Source organism: Dromaius novaehollandiae, chromosome 12 (genome assembly GCF_036370855.1).
Source record: "Dromaius novaehollandiae isolate bDroNov1 chromosome 12, bDroNov1.hap1, whole genome shotgun sequence".
In the NCBI taxonomy this organism is placed as follows: Eukaryota; Metazoa; Chordata; class Aves; order Casuariiformes; family Dromaiidae; genus Dromaius; species Dromaius novaehollandiae.
The window spans coordinates 10250495-10266638 of NC_088109.1; the positions used below are offsets into that span (position 1 = coordinate 10250495).

General features: G+C 38.6%; 1 protein-coding gene across 7 annotated transcripts; it reads right to left on the reverse strand.

The window, feature by feature from the left end:
• Nucleotides 1-1384: 1384 nt before the first annotated feature.
• On the reverse strand, nt 1385-16138 carry CHDH (choline dehydrogenase). Of its 7 annotated transcripts, none has more exons than XM_026102812.2 (9): nt 16027-16138; nt 13912-14038; nt 11415-12224; nt 10811-10962; nt 6699-6828; nt 5942-6076; nt 4622-4764; nt 3598-3700; nt 1385-3048 (listed from the first exon to the last, which is right to left on the reverse strand). In XM_026102812.2, exons 3-9 carry the CDS (start codon nt 12181-12183, stop codon nt 2630-2632), a joined length of 1851 nt encoding a protein of 616 aa, XP_025958597.2. In that variant the 5' UTR covers nt 12184-12224; nt 13912-14038; nt 16027-16138; the 3' UTR covers nt 1385-2629. The 7 variants fall into 7 exon arrangements, with proteins under 7 accessions (XP_025958597.2, XP_025958596.2, XP_025958595.2 ...); XM_026102811.2 differs by having other exon boundaries at nt 16031-16135; XM_026102810.2 differs by lacking the exon at nt 16027-16138 and adding an exon at nt 15830-15975.
• Between the last annotated feature and the right edge of the window lie 6 nt (nt 16139-16144).

Consider the following 16144-nt stretch of genomic DNA (forward strand, 5'->3'; position numbering starts at 1 on the left):
ATTTGTGGTTTCATGACACCTAAAGATTTCCCCAGGGAGCTAAAACTATCAAACTGGGCTGTTTCTTTAAGACTGCATCAAAGGAATGGCATAAAGGAGCCTCAACAGTATGCATCAGTGGGGCCTAAATCAATAAAGCAACTGCAGCTTCACAGCAATGAAAATAATTTAAGTATTTAGAAAGGGAGGAATTTGCAAGGCACCTATATATGTCTAGAACTGCTAGAAAAGGTGATGATATTTTGGAAGAAATGCCTAATTATCTGATTGCACAATGCAGCAATGTGTACCTGAACATACGACACACATGCAATTTGGCATGCATATGTAAGCTTGCTATTTCCTGATCTTTTAAAGCTTGACATAATGCCAGTGGGTGGCTCTTGTGTGTCCAGTAATGAGTTATGTAAGACAGTGGCTAGTTAATCCTCTGCAGTTGTATAATAACAGTTCCCCTCTTGCATGCCTAGAGTGCAAAACCATGTTATTAATCTGCAAATGCAGGGACTTCAATAGTCAGTCTTTCCAAACTGCTTCCAAATTCAACTGCACATGACTGTGGTAAGTCTCACCAGTATATGTTATTCTGAGTATCCTAATGCTTCTTACTCCTCATGAGACTAAGGTACCTTAAATGAAAAATCTTAAAAGCACAAGTCCTAAATAAAAGCTATTTCCCATAAAAAGGCAGACCATACAGAGTTCATTCTTTCCCCAAAGGCAGTTGCATCAGATGAATTCTTATTGACACAGCTAATCAATCACCTATTACTTAAAATATTCTTGCAGTTCCCTCATTCCTAAAGAGTGCATCAAACAGAAAAGGTTTACCTGACTCTTTTTGGAGCAGAGTTTGCTGTTGTCGTCTTCCATCTTCAGTATTTCTGTTTACTCTTTATGCAGATACTCCAGTGAATTAAGTCTTTTTCCCCAGTTAGTAGCAGGGCTTCCCACCACTGCTTTGCAGCAGCACCAGGTAGAAGTATCTGCCTTAAACATCTGCAGTTGTCCCTCTAGCCAACGTTTGAGTCAGCAGGTTTTTTTCACAATCTGCTCAAACAGTGTAAAATTCCATTTTTTTTTCTGGAAAAAAGTTTTATTCTTCTGTTCATTGGAAGTCCTGAGCAAACTGTAAGAAGGTTACTCACAGCTCTAAACTCTGTATTTACAGTATTTTTAGCAATTTCTAAAAGTTGGATGCTGACCTACTATCGGAGTTTTCTGTTAGTACATGTAGCAAGCTTATCCTCTGCAGGCTGATAACAGTCCCTTGATAATGATTACATTATCTGTTGTAATGTCTCAGGCGACAGAAACATTTGCCTTATAATTTGACAGCTGCTTAGTCAGTAGTTATTTTAGAATACTTAATAAATCCATACAATTCTGAGTTCAATTTCTTTAATTTTTAATCAGTATCTGAAAGTTAGTTTTACACAGAAAACTGCCATGAAAGATGACATACCTTCCTTTACACATCTGAAAATAGTAAAACAAAGACTTAATGCCTAATTAAAGTATAAGCACTGGTTCACTAAGCTACCTACCTTCTAATTAAAAAAAAAAAAAAAAAGAAAAACTCTTCCCATATCATTGGTATCTGATCTGATGCAGTGACTTTGAGTAACTTTTTATTTTTAATCTATCTAGGCTCTTTTTTTTTTTTTTTTTTTTTTTTTTAATAAAGCTCGTGCAATAGTCAGGCACCATTTGGAATATTTCCTGAGAAAATTCTTTTGCCAAGACTCACCTTTGAGCAAAGGCCAGTAACTTTAATGAAGTTATGGAAACTGCGAGCACTGTGGTAAGTGATAAACTGGTACAACCAAACCAGCTGAAACTGTGAATGGAATGCTGCTAACCTATATACCAAAAACCAAGGAGAGATTCAAGTTTTGCAATATACTTTTTACAAATATCAGCTTGTGTTCTGCATTTATTAGAAAAATAATTCAAGTGTTTGATAAGTACAGTGTATATCTTCTTTCTGTATGTCATGTACAGGTAAGCATGCTAAGTATGGTTAAAGCTGACTTTCAGTGAGGGTTTGTAAACTGTGCATTGCTCCATTAAAAAAAAAAAAAAAAAAAAAAGACAAATTCTGGACACATACAGGTTCCTTGCTCTCCTCAAAATTCTAATACATACTACTTTGTCCAGTGACTGGGAGAGTTTTAAATGCTTACATTTACTTCGCCAGTCTTTGCAGGATGTGGGGATTAGTGGCTAGCTGTTATCCTGGATAACTTGCTTACAAGAGTTAAAAGTCCTTCAACTAGCAGGGCGTAACATAGTGATTTGCAAAATAACATGCATTAATCCCTTCATGCAATTACACAGTGTCTGGCTTATATGTGCAGCTGACCTGTCATTTAGAAATCGCTTCTCTTTAAGGAAAATTTAATATTGTACCACAAAAGCCATGTTTACCTAAAATGAACAGCTTGAGCCAAACGATTTAAAAAATCATTAGATAGTCTGATATCCAGGAGTGAATCAAATTAATAATTATGTTAACAATGATATGTTGTTTTGCATGGCATTTATTTTGTGGGCACCTCCAGTATGAGATACCAACATGGGGGTGATAGCCAAAGTGGCAAAAGGTGTGAGAGGATGAAAACACTGTTTATCGCTGTGTTTCCAAGGTCTTGGGCCTATATACAGGAACATTTCTCTCATGAAGTGATGGGAGCCCCTTAATTATATCTGCGGCTTTCTCTGCTATCATAATAGTTGGGGCATTCAAATTCCCACTGACAACACTAGGCATTATTGAGGCATCTACTACTCTCAAGTTTTCAACTCCAATTACTTTTGTCTGGGGATCAACTACGGCAGTGCTATCTGAAAGCTGACCCATTTTACAGGTGCAGGAAGGATGATAAGCGCTATCAGCCTTCTGCCTTATGAAAGCATCTATTTCTTTGTCAGACTGAACATGATTTCCTGGTTGAATTTCAGGCCCACAAAATTTTTCAAATGCTTTTTGAGCAAAGATCTCTCTGGTCAACTTGACACACTGGCGGAATTCCCAAATATCTCTTTCTGTATGGAGAGAAAATAAGATGAGTTTAAGTACTCCCTTCACTTAGTAATACTTCCCTGTACATAACACAAACAATAGCATCAAAGAAAAAAAAATGGACAAGTCTCTCACTTGTTACTGAAAACCAAAATCAAGCAGAACTTTTTTCTAAATCACAGATGTTTACACTCACTGTGAGCAAAACTGTCAGCTGTATTGCATACCCCCAAGAATAAGTCAGCTAAGAATTTTTCTTTATTTCCCTGTACTCACTTTCTGGCCAAGAACACTAGCCTCAGCACAGAGACACATCCAAGACTCATTCCTCCACAGCAGACGAGAGGGATGAGAAGAACAGGATGGTGCTGCAATCCTGACAGGGAATTCTTTTTGACTCACCCAGTGTTTTGCACAATGATGTCTTTGATACTAACTGACTTTTACAAGTAGAAAATTAACAACAATGCACCAATCGGCACATCTGAACTGGTGTTGAGTAGATATGAAAATTTGCTACTGAAATGGGAAGGAATTAAGCTGACATCAGAGCAAAGAGAAGCTGCATTTACCTGTTGACATGTAGTTAGGTTCAATGATAGGATGGTCATTCGGGTCTGTAGTCTTCAGCTTTAGCCAGCCCACACTTGTGCTCCTCATGGGTCCCACATGGACCTGTAATACCCACACAACTCGTGACCCAGTCCTACCTGACACATTTCAGAACTCAGTGTGTGGGTTTTTTTGTTTTTTTGTTTTTTTGTTTTTTTTGCAATTTGAACCATCTTACAAATTAACCAAATGTAAACTGTTAAAGAGGGATAACAAAAAAGGCCAAAATATGAACATTTTTCCATTTTATATAAATTAGTTGTAAATATGATATTGCATAGTGGGAAGAGAGAAATATACCTGTGTTTTCAAATGATTTTTAAAATTTAAATCAAAAAAATGTGATTTTTCATTTAAAATACAATCATTCCAATTTAGCAGTAGGTGATCATTCAAAGGACCAAATTACTGTCATCACTGTAGAAAAGAGATTAGCAAGAATGAACAAGTACATTCAGTGACAGTTCCCTGGTGTTAGCACAGATTTGTGGGGGATCTACATTTCCTGTTGATGCAAAAGTAAGATAAGAAAAAAAAAAAAAAAAAAAAAGATTGCATTCTAAAATAGGGCTTGGATTTATGCTAATTAATAAAGATATCTCCTCCCTCCTCCCTTCCCCCCCCCCCCCCCCAAATTTAAATCTTTGTCCAAACTGCAGTGGAAAAGGGAACACCTTGTTTTGGTTTTCTACAATACCCAGCACAATGGTATCCTAATCCATAGCACTATGGTACTACTGTACAGTGCAAACAATAGTACAACACTTCCATACTTTCCCAGAGATAAATGGACAGATAATTTTGGTAGCAGTATCAAACAATAAGCCCATGTTTTTTCCCCTCAATGAAGGAGATTAGTCAACCTCTTTTATATAAAACTGAAAAATTCAGCATATAGCCAAATTATCAACATTTATAATAAAGTGTAAGCCTCCTTGCTAATTGCTATAGAACATTACTGCAATACGTCATTCAACAACTCACCTGGTAAGCTTCCACTGTGGAAGCAACCCGACCATGATCAATGACCTGAGAAGGGAGAAAGTGGAACTGAATGTCGGGGTGAGGAACCCCTGCTTGACTTCGGATAAAACCACCAGATTCTAAATGCGCAGTTGCTCCCTCACCTACAGAATGTAAACGAGAGAGAGAAAATGCCACTAAAGACATCAAAAAACCCAAGAAAATCACTTCTTAACCCTTGTTTCACCACTGTGAATAATTCATATTCACAGTGGAAACTGCAAGAATGCAAGTCTGTAATGAACATCTTGTAATTTAAGCAATATGCTTCGTTTTTACCTGCTTTTTAATCACTAGATAAATACAACTTTGACAGTCCCACTTATTTGAGTGAGAATGGGATATTACAGCTAGCTCCCTATAACTGGCAGAAGCACTGCCTATGGTATAACTCCAGATGAAGATTTGGTCTCAGGCTCCTGCCAGACGTGCAGGAAACAGACTACAGCAACCCAATCCTTACTGCACTGCATGCAGTACAGCCACCCCATCAGCCTCAGGTAACGGCCATCTACAGTGCCTGCCCTGCAGGGGAAGGATGAAGACCCTGCAATGCCTCTGCCTCTTATACTATATTATTTTCACATCCATTTAAAATATTAGCGCCACCATGATTCAGCCCTCTATAAATATTTATTGTATGATAAAAAGCCACACATAACCAGCATAAGTTGCCACTTTGGGTCAATAATGATTCTGCAAGTGATAAAGGCCCTGAATTTGGCCAAAACATTTTTACTGGTTTCAAGGATAACCTTCACAGACTCCTTTTAAGATACAATTTACAGCCGGATTATTATAAAATGAGAGTGTTATTTTAACAAGAGAAATTTCTAATTTACATGCAAGCCTGAAGGTTCTGATGACAGCAACAAAATAACTCTTTCCAGACAATTAAAAGGAAAAAAGGAATCCAGCTCACAACATCTTTTTTTCTATATGATATCAATTTCTAAACAGGATTTTTTCTTCATGTTTTACAACAGCTTTCCTCAGTGGTGCCCAGATTTAAAAGCAGAACTTTTCTTAAAATGAAAAAGATTTTAAGGCATTAAAAAACAGTGTATGAAAACCTCACCTGTTACCTAAGACATAATACTTGTTTTAAGAGATTCCGATGTAGGAAAAAGAAACCATTCAAGCCCCTTTTCAAGCTCCAATTTGTGCAGAGGAGATGAAAAAATTTTATATGTAGGGTCCCAGACTTCAAAGTTCACAGACAAAAGACATGATAATTCTAAAGCAAAGAAGGGCTGAACAATTTCATATTTTGTTTCATACCTGTAAACTTCCAAAGCCATTCTAGACCAATTTTCACCATGTTAATTGGCTTTTGTGCATTATACAGAGTAATAGGTTTGGTGCACTTTTGCTGGACATACACTTCTAAATGATCTTGGAGGTTCTGGCCTACTCCTGATTAAAAGGTTAAAAATGGGGTGCAGGGAGAAGAAAGAAAAAAAACAAAGTTATTTCACACAGGACAACTATATACAATATTTGTTACCAGAAGACAGTGTAAATGGGAACTAAACTAACCTCTTAAAAGGGCAGTGATGACTAACACCAAGACCATGAGTCATATCAGTCTTTTGCTCATGTCAGAATAAGGTTTTACATAAAGCTAGCATAATCAGGATGAAAATAGAAAGTTAAATGGCAGATATATCATTTGTTTTGAAAGTGTCAGATATGACTTCTGAATACAGTATCAGTTTTTCTAGTTTAAAGAGTATTTTTCATAAACCCATGTTATTCCTTCCATCTTTGAATATATATGATAATGGAACAATCTGCTGCAGATCAAAACTCTTCATTCAAAATTCTAAACGATAACTAAGCTGCTTTGCTTTAAAGCTGCTCAGTGACATTTTTCAGATGAATCAATGAATCACTGTAACTTTGTAACTTTGTTAGTTTCAGTCCACACAGCCTGACATAAAGACTACTAAAATCCCCTGGCATCAATTCATTTACTTAATGGTCTTTGATTTGCATCCTTAGGAAGATGAAAGGTGAATAAAAATAAGAGAATTACCAGGAAGGTGGCAAACAACAGGGATCCCCAGGTTTTTTAGATCATCTGCATTGCCAATCCCAGACAACATAAGCAGCTGTGGAGAATTTATGGCACCTCCACTTAAAATAACTTCTTTGCTGGCAAACGCCTAAAATGAAATGAGCACAAAAGACCTAATATTATTAAGCTTGATCTGAATACAGGCAACAAGTCAAGAGGCTCTGTTAAGCTATGCCACTCTGGCTCAGTTTAGATACCCTTCCTTCACCCCTCCTTCTCATTCTAAATGCTTTTTCTATCTTGCCAGAAGTTTCTGTAGACAGAAATGATCAAGCTTTCAATTTGATCATGTCCATATTTATTCCCATGTTTATAATGTGATCAAACTGTAGTTCAGCCAGTAACATGGCGGCCAGCAACTCCTGTGCTACTTGCCAGGAAAAAAGTACCTATGATCGGACCAGTTAGTCAAGTGTCCATTCCATTCTCAATACGGCTCACTAAATAAATACGGACGCTCTTAAGGAGATTTTGAATTCAGAGACATGGTAGCTCAAAAATCCTCAACTGCTTATTTCCTCAATTCAACCAAGATTGATGTTTGGTTTCTCTGCTCTTCTGAGCCCTCAGAAGCCCCTCAGTCACTAACACACAACTGTGAAAACTCTAACAGCATGTGTGTATATATACATACAAATATATATGTGTATATACACACACATACATATACATATATTCTGTTTTGCTAACAGACTTTTCATCGAGCAGTTTGAGTACGAGCCCCTGTGCTGGTCACTACTTAGGCTGCTGAACTATTAATCTGCCTTTGACTCAGTTTTCTGTGCTGTATAGTTCTTTTTCTAAAACCTTCTCTGCAATGTTTCTGGCACATCTTCTTTCCACTTCTGTCAATAATTTTTCTCATTTTAGCACTGTCAAAATCCTCCTTTGTGTCATTCACATCTGGAGACGACTACGTTTTCCCTGTTCCTACACCTGTTACATTTAGGTTCACGGACCCCCCCCCCCCCCCAGTGCTTTTCATTGTTAAAAGAGAAAACTGTGTGTTCAGTGAAAAAAATATTGACACTCCCTTCCTTTCCCTTTGCTCTCTGCAAGAAGGTGATGTGGGTGAACTCAGCCTTTTTCAAACTACCCCTTTCTGTTCCAGTGAGACGGCTCCTGAACACACACATTTGATGCACTCTATTCCCCCTACTCGAAGGTATTTTGCCTGCTGACATACGAGATATCATTTGTACGCACACTGACTTAGCTGATTGATTACAAACTAAACACCAAATGAATAGCAATTCTTGCATGTTAGAAAAGAAAGATTCATGGCTCACTATCTTTACAAAAGAACAAATTCACCATGGAAGAAATAAAAAGTAAGCAACAATTTAAATCTGATGTAAATTCTAAAGCTACCTCAACTATTTCAGTGTTTTAGAGTGATACACATTTGCAGAAGTAATACCATAATATTGACCTGTGAATATATATCCGTCTGACAACACCAAGCACACAGTAGACTAGGCACGCGATTATGCCTCTGAACCTCCTCTCATTACCCAGCAAAACCCACGAGGGTGCAAGGAAACAAATCATTGTTTGCTATTGCTATTGCTCAGCTGCATGCTTGTCCTCTTTTGTAGAATTTAAGGTGCTATGATGAGTAGCTCCTTGTTTTTATTTTAGATGAGATATTTAGCTTCTAAAGCAACATGATAAACAAGTGCTAATTGTTTCTGTAGTACAGTGACAGTTAACAGATTAGCATGGAATGCATATTAACTTGTAGTAATTTTATTATTTTTGAATGACACCTCAGCTATACAGAATGATGGTGAATGAGATTTTTCCTCATAATAAAATTAAAATCTAGTAAGAAGATCAATTATCCAATATTGCTGCAGGTACAGCCAGTGCTGACATTTTGTCCAGTACTGGTTTGGTCTGGGCAATCACTCGTATGTTTAGACTAACAAACAGCGTATCTGGGACTGCTGAGTCAATGCTGAGATCTGTACTTTGCATGTTATATAAAGGTACCAGAGACTCTGTATGTCAAGTAACATAAGTGTATGTTATGATTTTTATTTCCAGCTAAAAACATGTTTCAAAACTTACTACTTTAATACGTATTATTTTTATTTTGGGTAGAGTTAAAACAATGCAAGTTTGATGGACACTTACTGCAAAGTCAGTACTATAGTTATTCCTAGCCCACATATGGTCTTTCATTGGGCTTAAAGGTAACATGCAAGGGGGAAAAAATGACTTCGAATCTTTTTTGCAGTGGTTATTTAGTCTGATGCATTAAACTTTTTTTTTTTTTTTGCCCTTTAGATATACTCTTCTGCTTGATTCTGAACTCAGAAACTCCATGAATACTCAGTCTACCTACCCTGCTTTTGTTAAAGTGCTTACTGGATTCTTGAGTGCTCTCCTGGGCCCCAGTGTCTACAAAAATCAATTAAGTCTTTCCACTGGCTTGAATGGGTTTTGAATCAGCCAGATGATCTTTTAACTTTATTCTAAAATAGACTGTAAAAACAGAAACATTTTAATACAATCAAGTGTCTCATCTTGATGTTCATAATGTTATAAAATTATTAGCTCTTCCATCCTGACAGCTATAACATTTTCCAGAAAGTAAAAGCAGGTAAGTCCTGCAATTCTAATGTTTAAAAAATGGAAGGGAAATACTTTGAAGGTGTACTTTTTATGATACAGACAATAATTTATGATATTTAATTCATACATATATACATATATATATACAGAAATCCATAGCAATTAAACTAATTTGCAGTTAAATGGTCCAGTGATCAGAACATGTCTTTGATCATACGTAGTTACCTTTCCAAGACTTTCTTCAACAAAATTAATCTTGATAATGACAAAAGAACAGCAACCAGCAGCACTGCTTTCACAAACATTTAGCATCTCATGAAATCAGTTAAACTTCTGTAACCTTTGTTGTACATTATTAATGATAATCACTATACTAATCCACTTAGAAAACAACTGATCTGTTCTGTGAATTAGAAGATGAAAGAACAGTTTATTTATACTACATTTTAACTTTTAGCAGGTGTTCAGTCACAGAACTAGCCTTTGTCTGGCTGGTCTTGTAAGCCTTACTGAACTCAAACAGTCAGAACTGGTACTCTCCTCTCTTTCGTCATATTACCATGAAACTTTTTTCAATTGTTTTATAATTGTTCGTTACTAAAAATCTTTAAGTTATTAACATACAAATCCCTTTTAGGCAATTTCCTAGTTACGTACTCCATAATCAGCTATAATATTAAGGGGAAATGTAATATTAAGTTAAGGGAAATGAGAATGTTTTAGGTCTTCTGGAAATCACTGGACTCTGTAAGACAAACTGCTGTCTATCCACAGAATTAAGATGTAATAGTGATTCAAACTTCCTTATCAAAACAACTACAGACAAAGGGCATTTTTAGTCTCAATCTTGTTCTAGATTTGGTCTCTACAGCTCTTTCCTAAGAGGATTTTGAGATGTGATCACATGTTCAGTGATCAAATTCACAGCAAATTCACTGCATAAACAACCACAAGGCCTGTTTCTTCACTATGTTTCATCACGACTAGCCCAAAACTCAATACATAATGGCAATATAGAAGTGAATGATTCAGGATTTTTCCCCTGAGCCAGTCAGGCTCCAGTATTCAGCTATGACAGATTTTCCTATGCCTGAACAGCATTTTCAGAATTATTTTTCAGAAACATCAGCATTTCAGCACAACAGCCAATATGCTGAGACAGTGTGTGATCACAGCATAGGCTCCAGTTACAAACCTCACAAGCAGTGTGGTGTAACATGAAGTTATGGCCTGTCCCCTCAGCTCTGAAAGAGGGAACATAGGGAAATATAACTGGGACATTAATATCTGAGTCAATACAACTGAAATATCACCTACTGCAAAATAATTGACAAGGAATCACATACTGGAAAAAACTTACAGTATAGCATATCAAAAGCAGACATTTTGTGTAGTAAGATGTTACTTTTAATAAATGTTTATTTTTTCAAAAGAATGTTTTAATTTTGCTTTGACTAATGTCTTTCATACAAGAAAGTAAAATTTCTTACCTTTTTCCTTTGCCCGTTTTTCATGTACTCAACACCAATGGCTTTTGTGCCTTGAAACAAGATTTTTGTTACTATTGTCTTCTCTGTTATTGACAAATTTGGGCGTGATATGACTGGCCGAAGGTAAGCACTAGCTGTGCTCCATCTTTGACCTGCAACGCATATTTACATTAAACATCAAAATAATCACGCTCAAGTCATCTTCAAGATTTTCCCCCAAAGCAATCAGGATGTTTATATAGGGAAAAGGGGAAAACATTCTTGGGTAGAGTTCAAAGCAAATGTGATGCAATGTAATAACTAAAGATTTTATTTTAACATGGCAAACTTCACAAAGCCGTTCTGAAAACCTACCCTCCTTTCCAAAATTAACTATGGATCAAGACTTGCAAGCCAATATAATTTTCATTGAAACACACGCTACACTGATAGGAAGCTGCAGTAAAATGAACAGGGAAAAAATTTAGAGTGCAGCAACTCTTCGCTAAGCCGAACATCAAATTGGCATTTAGTGCAGATTACATGTCTGTATTACACAATGCTTTCCGAAATACTACTGATGCTTCAGAAGCACAAATTACTTAAGGGATCCCTGGTGATTTACCTTTGTGTATAGTCATATCCATCCAGCCAAATCCTTCTTGCTGATAACCATTCATATCATCTGTGAACGGATAGCCAGCTTGCTGGGCTGCCTCCAGGAATGCATGATGAAGAGGATGGTTGGTTTTCCCTCTTGACACATACAGGGGTCCGTTTCCACCTCTGTACTGATCTGGTCCCAGTTCATGTGTCTGTGCCTTCTTAAAATAAGGCAAGCAATGCTCATAGTCCCACCCTACAGCCCCTTCCCTGCTCCACCGATTATAATCTTCTGCATGCCCACGAATGTACACCATAGCATTAAGTGATGAAGAGCCACCCCACACTCTGCCTCGGGGCCAGTACATAATTCGATTATCCATATGCTTTTGTGGTGTTGTGTGGTAATACCAGTTATATTTCTCATCACAGAGGTTATATGTTAATGCAGCAGGCATATGAATCTTCCACATCAGTCTTTTACTACCTAGCAGGGTATCTCTAGGGCCTGCTTCCAAAAGTAGTACAGTACTGAGAGGGTCTTCAGTCAATCTGTTGGCTAATACACACCCTGCTGATCCAGCTCCAACAATGACATAATTATGAGAGTTTGCATTTTCAGAACTAAGCTGAGACAACATACGTGAGGTTTTAAATTGTTGTTCATTGCTGCCTGGGACGTTCTTTAGTATGCGTGCTTTAAACAGAGCTCCTCTTACTTTGTGCATTTCAATCACAGGACTGTAATATTTAACTCCTTTGATTAAATATGACATCTTTACTGATAGCATCAGTCTTGTAGCACTTCTGTCATAAAATCCAATGTTTTTCCCTAGAAAAACAACAAAAAAGTCCCAGTTAAGATGTAAGAATCATTACAATGTATGACCTCTAAAATGTCTGTTGTTTTCAGTGTGAAAGGCATATATGTTAATGATTCCTTAGCTACTCAGCAAAAACAGAATCCAAGTATCTTTATTCCCAGATCAATCATGCAAATTCCCAAACATCGTACAGAAATAATGTCCAAAAATTACTAAAAATGTCAGATCCACAAGAAAAGGGGCTACTCCTTACAACTGTTGTAAAAATACAGTAGTTTTGTTGCACAAGGCAGTGGATGTTGGAAAGATACAGCAGGTCACAACGTCTTCTTTCCACAGCAGTTCATGTTATCCCATTATTCCTAATCTTGATAAACACAGTTTTTCAAAGATCCATGGAACTGAATAAAAAAATGCTTTGCTTGCTTTTGACTTGCTTCTGGTTCCTGAGGTGGATACATGAGGCACACTTTCAAGTCTTTGCCAAAACCATAAAGGATGGAAACCTCTACACAGAAGTCCTTAAGGCCCAGCTCTGTAACTAAATTCAGTGCAGGTCCCTGGCAAATTTTAAAAGTCTTCCAAATACAACCGTATTTATTTACACTCTGATGTAAGATCCCAGATGCAAATATAGTTTTCTTCTCATGGGGAAAGGATGGGAAGAAGCATACATCTTAGTTATTCTGCTCTAGGAAGACTTGTAATGGGCTGTACAAATCCTGAAACTTCTACAGAATGAAAAAACAACTACGTCGGAAAACAATTTGCTCTGTTAAAAAAAAAAATGCAGGCAACAGGTCTGATCTCAGAGTCAAAAGTCAAAACACCTGATTCTCATATGGCAGATTCAAAATGGATCCCAGCTGAAGGTAGGGGGTTGTCTTTTATGGGCGGGGGGGAAGGGGGATTCTTGTACTGAAAGGTTTGGTGGTGTCTTGTGATGCAACAGAGGTAAAAACAAAAGGTAAAGAGGTTTTACTTGTTTCTGATTTATTTTACTTGTGATCAGGAGAGCTACAATTCTACAGCGTTTAAACTGCAGAATTGGTGGGTCACAGTATTTTGTTGCTTCAGGAACAGCAGATGGCTTATGGTGTTGGTGGAATATGGGCCTAGGTCCTGGTAGTCTGGGAAAAATACCTCACTTCTATAATCCAAGTTACGCCTATGCTGGTGAAGACGCACTATGATAGATTCAGTGTTCAAATGGACTTGTGAGGAAGCAGGAACTCTCAAATTTTGGTTCTAAAGATGGCTGATGCTTATTATTTAGATACCTGAAGTTCAGGAACTCCAGAGCAAAACCTAGCCTGCCTATTTTGGTGTGGCTTCTATAAGGCTATTAAATGTTACTTAACCTCTGGACCAAAGTGCTGGCTGCTATGCCTATGGCCTATCACATTAAAACTACAGGAAAGTTTAGATTTATTTGGTTCTTGTGCCAAGAATTTATAACTGCAGTATTCCTAGAAACTGTATTTGAATGTGTGTTTTCCAGTTACTGAACTGGATCCCAACAAACAGATCTACCTGAGGCTCTGAGATGCACTGGGATAGCTGACTACAAAATTAGCCTAGTAAGGAACTTTAGTTTTAAGGCCAGCTCTGATTAAATATTGTAGTGGCTGTGTCAAAACAATAGAAACAGGAAGGTTTAAACAACTTGGTTCTACTGGAGTGCTCTATGCTTACCACCAACAAGAAGTTGTCTTTTGGTCTTTTTTAGCCATTACTGTACATCCTTAGCTGGATTCCCAAGCATCATGCCTTCTTTATGAACTTATGCAGTAAGGTGTTCTTCAGGAATCAGTTAACAGATCTGCAGAAATGCATGCAGGAACATAAGATAGGCATATGCATATTCACTGGAGTGCTTCAGCACTTAAAAATGTTGACCTCACTGCATTTAACAAAAACAAAAACAAAAAAATAACAAAAATACAGGCAGATGCTTCTAAGCAGGGCCTAAAGACGGTGGTTTTAAAAGTGAGGAGAGGAAGAACATCTCAGCAGCAAAATTCTGTTGCTACAATACAATTACATGTAGCTGTTAGCGACATTACTACAAGTGGGCTACAGAGTTCCAAAATTACATGTTGGGGGCCAGTTTTATCATTGTAACATATAGCCAAATGCAGTATCAGGCTTGCATGGTAAATAAACCCTGATTTTTTTATTTTACTTTATTTTTCTCTCACCCAATTACCTAATGCTGCAACTATGTGACTGTTGATTTGGGGCCACATGCGAAAATGTATTTTTCTAAGGGAAAACCTAAATGTGAAAGATGAAGAAAGTATTATTTCATTCTCTGAAAAGGGTGGGTGAGGCAAAAAGGAGAGAAAAATTTATGTATGAGGCTGTGTAGGCCATCTAAGGACTAGATCAGTTTGCCCTCTCTCTAAGAAAGCTAAGCCAAAGTGCTGGGAATTAGGTCCCTGGGCTGGCTCTTAGCCTTTTAGATTAAAAGGACTTGCAGTTCACAACAAAGAGAGCACGCTGGGTATCCTGCTTTCCTAGTGGCCTTATGAACAAAAGGACAGTTAGAAAGTGGTTCTAGGAAAGTTACAGGGACACTGGACAGCACTACTGCTAGCCAAGCAGAGCTGTCCTGTTCTTTAATCTAACTGGAAATAAGACTGATTTAAAAAAAATTCCTGTGCCTAGTCAGTTACACTAGTCACTGTCCAGGCTAGAAGGAAGAATTACCAGCCAAGAATGGTATACATAATATTTCTTTTAAGTAAGTGTTAAGCAGTATTTTGAATCTACTTCATCACATATGTGGATTAGATTTAGATTTAAATGTTATTTATTGCACATTTTTCTTTGCTTTCTTGTTTTATATCAGTAAATTCACCTAAGTTGGAAAAAAACAATAAATGGAACAGTACTGGCAGTATAATATTCAAGATAAAGAATTAAGTTTTAATATCCAAAAATTGAGTAGGGAGTGAAGTCTGTTAACAGTGTCCAGACCATGGTGTCCGAGTGAATTTGAGAATCAGTGTAGAGATGATTCATGAATTTTGGAGGTTTAAATGAAGTGTGGAGGTCAGAAATCAAACTGTTTGGATTTAATTTGAATCCAGCATCCACTGTGGGATTGACTGAAACGCTAGTTTTGGATAACAAGCCCTTTTGTCGCACGGCCTGTGCATATTCCCATCCACCCTGGCCTCCCTGCGGGAGCGGTATGGGAGCAGAGTCCCTTCAGACCTATCCTGAAACAAACAGGAGATGGTCCCTGGCTGAATTTTTACTCTCTATTTTCCCAAGATGAAAATAATGATAAAAACACTCTCTGGCAGATGTAAAACCGGTCGCTCCTGTGCGGGCGCCCAGCAGCACGGACGGGCCGCGCAGCACAGCAGAGCCATTGGGGATCTTCGAGGGACGCTCACGGCTGCAAGCAGCGACCCGGCGGTAAAAGCAGATCTCGCTTTTTCCCACTCCGACCTGCAGACCGTGTGCGCAGCTTCTGTTAATCCGTTGTGAGCGCGTCTGCAGCAAAGTTTCGCTTTGGTTCTGCCAGTAAAAAGTCCACCCGCTTGCGAAAGCGTTGCAGGAAACTTCATGTCCACTGCTGAAACTGTTCGAGCCCGCTTACCTCGCTTTTTCTGCCTGCTTTACGGACGAATTTAGGTGCAGACCCCCGCCGGCCCCAGCGAGGCCCAGGCCTGGCCGTCGGGGGAAGGGGCGGCCGGCGCCCGTCCCGCTGCCCTCGGCGGGGCCGCGTCTCCCCGCCCGTCCCGCTCATGGCGCCGAGGACCCTCCCCTCAGCCCGCCGCCCGCGGCCCCACTCACGCACTCGCTGCGCGGGCAGCCCGGCCGCTCTCTGCAGCGCCCTGCGCTGCCGTCGGCCCGCGGCGCCCACCCCGCGGCGCCGGGGGATCGTCCCCGGGAGGGAGCGGCGGGGGGCGGG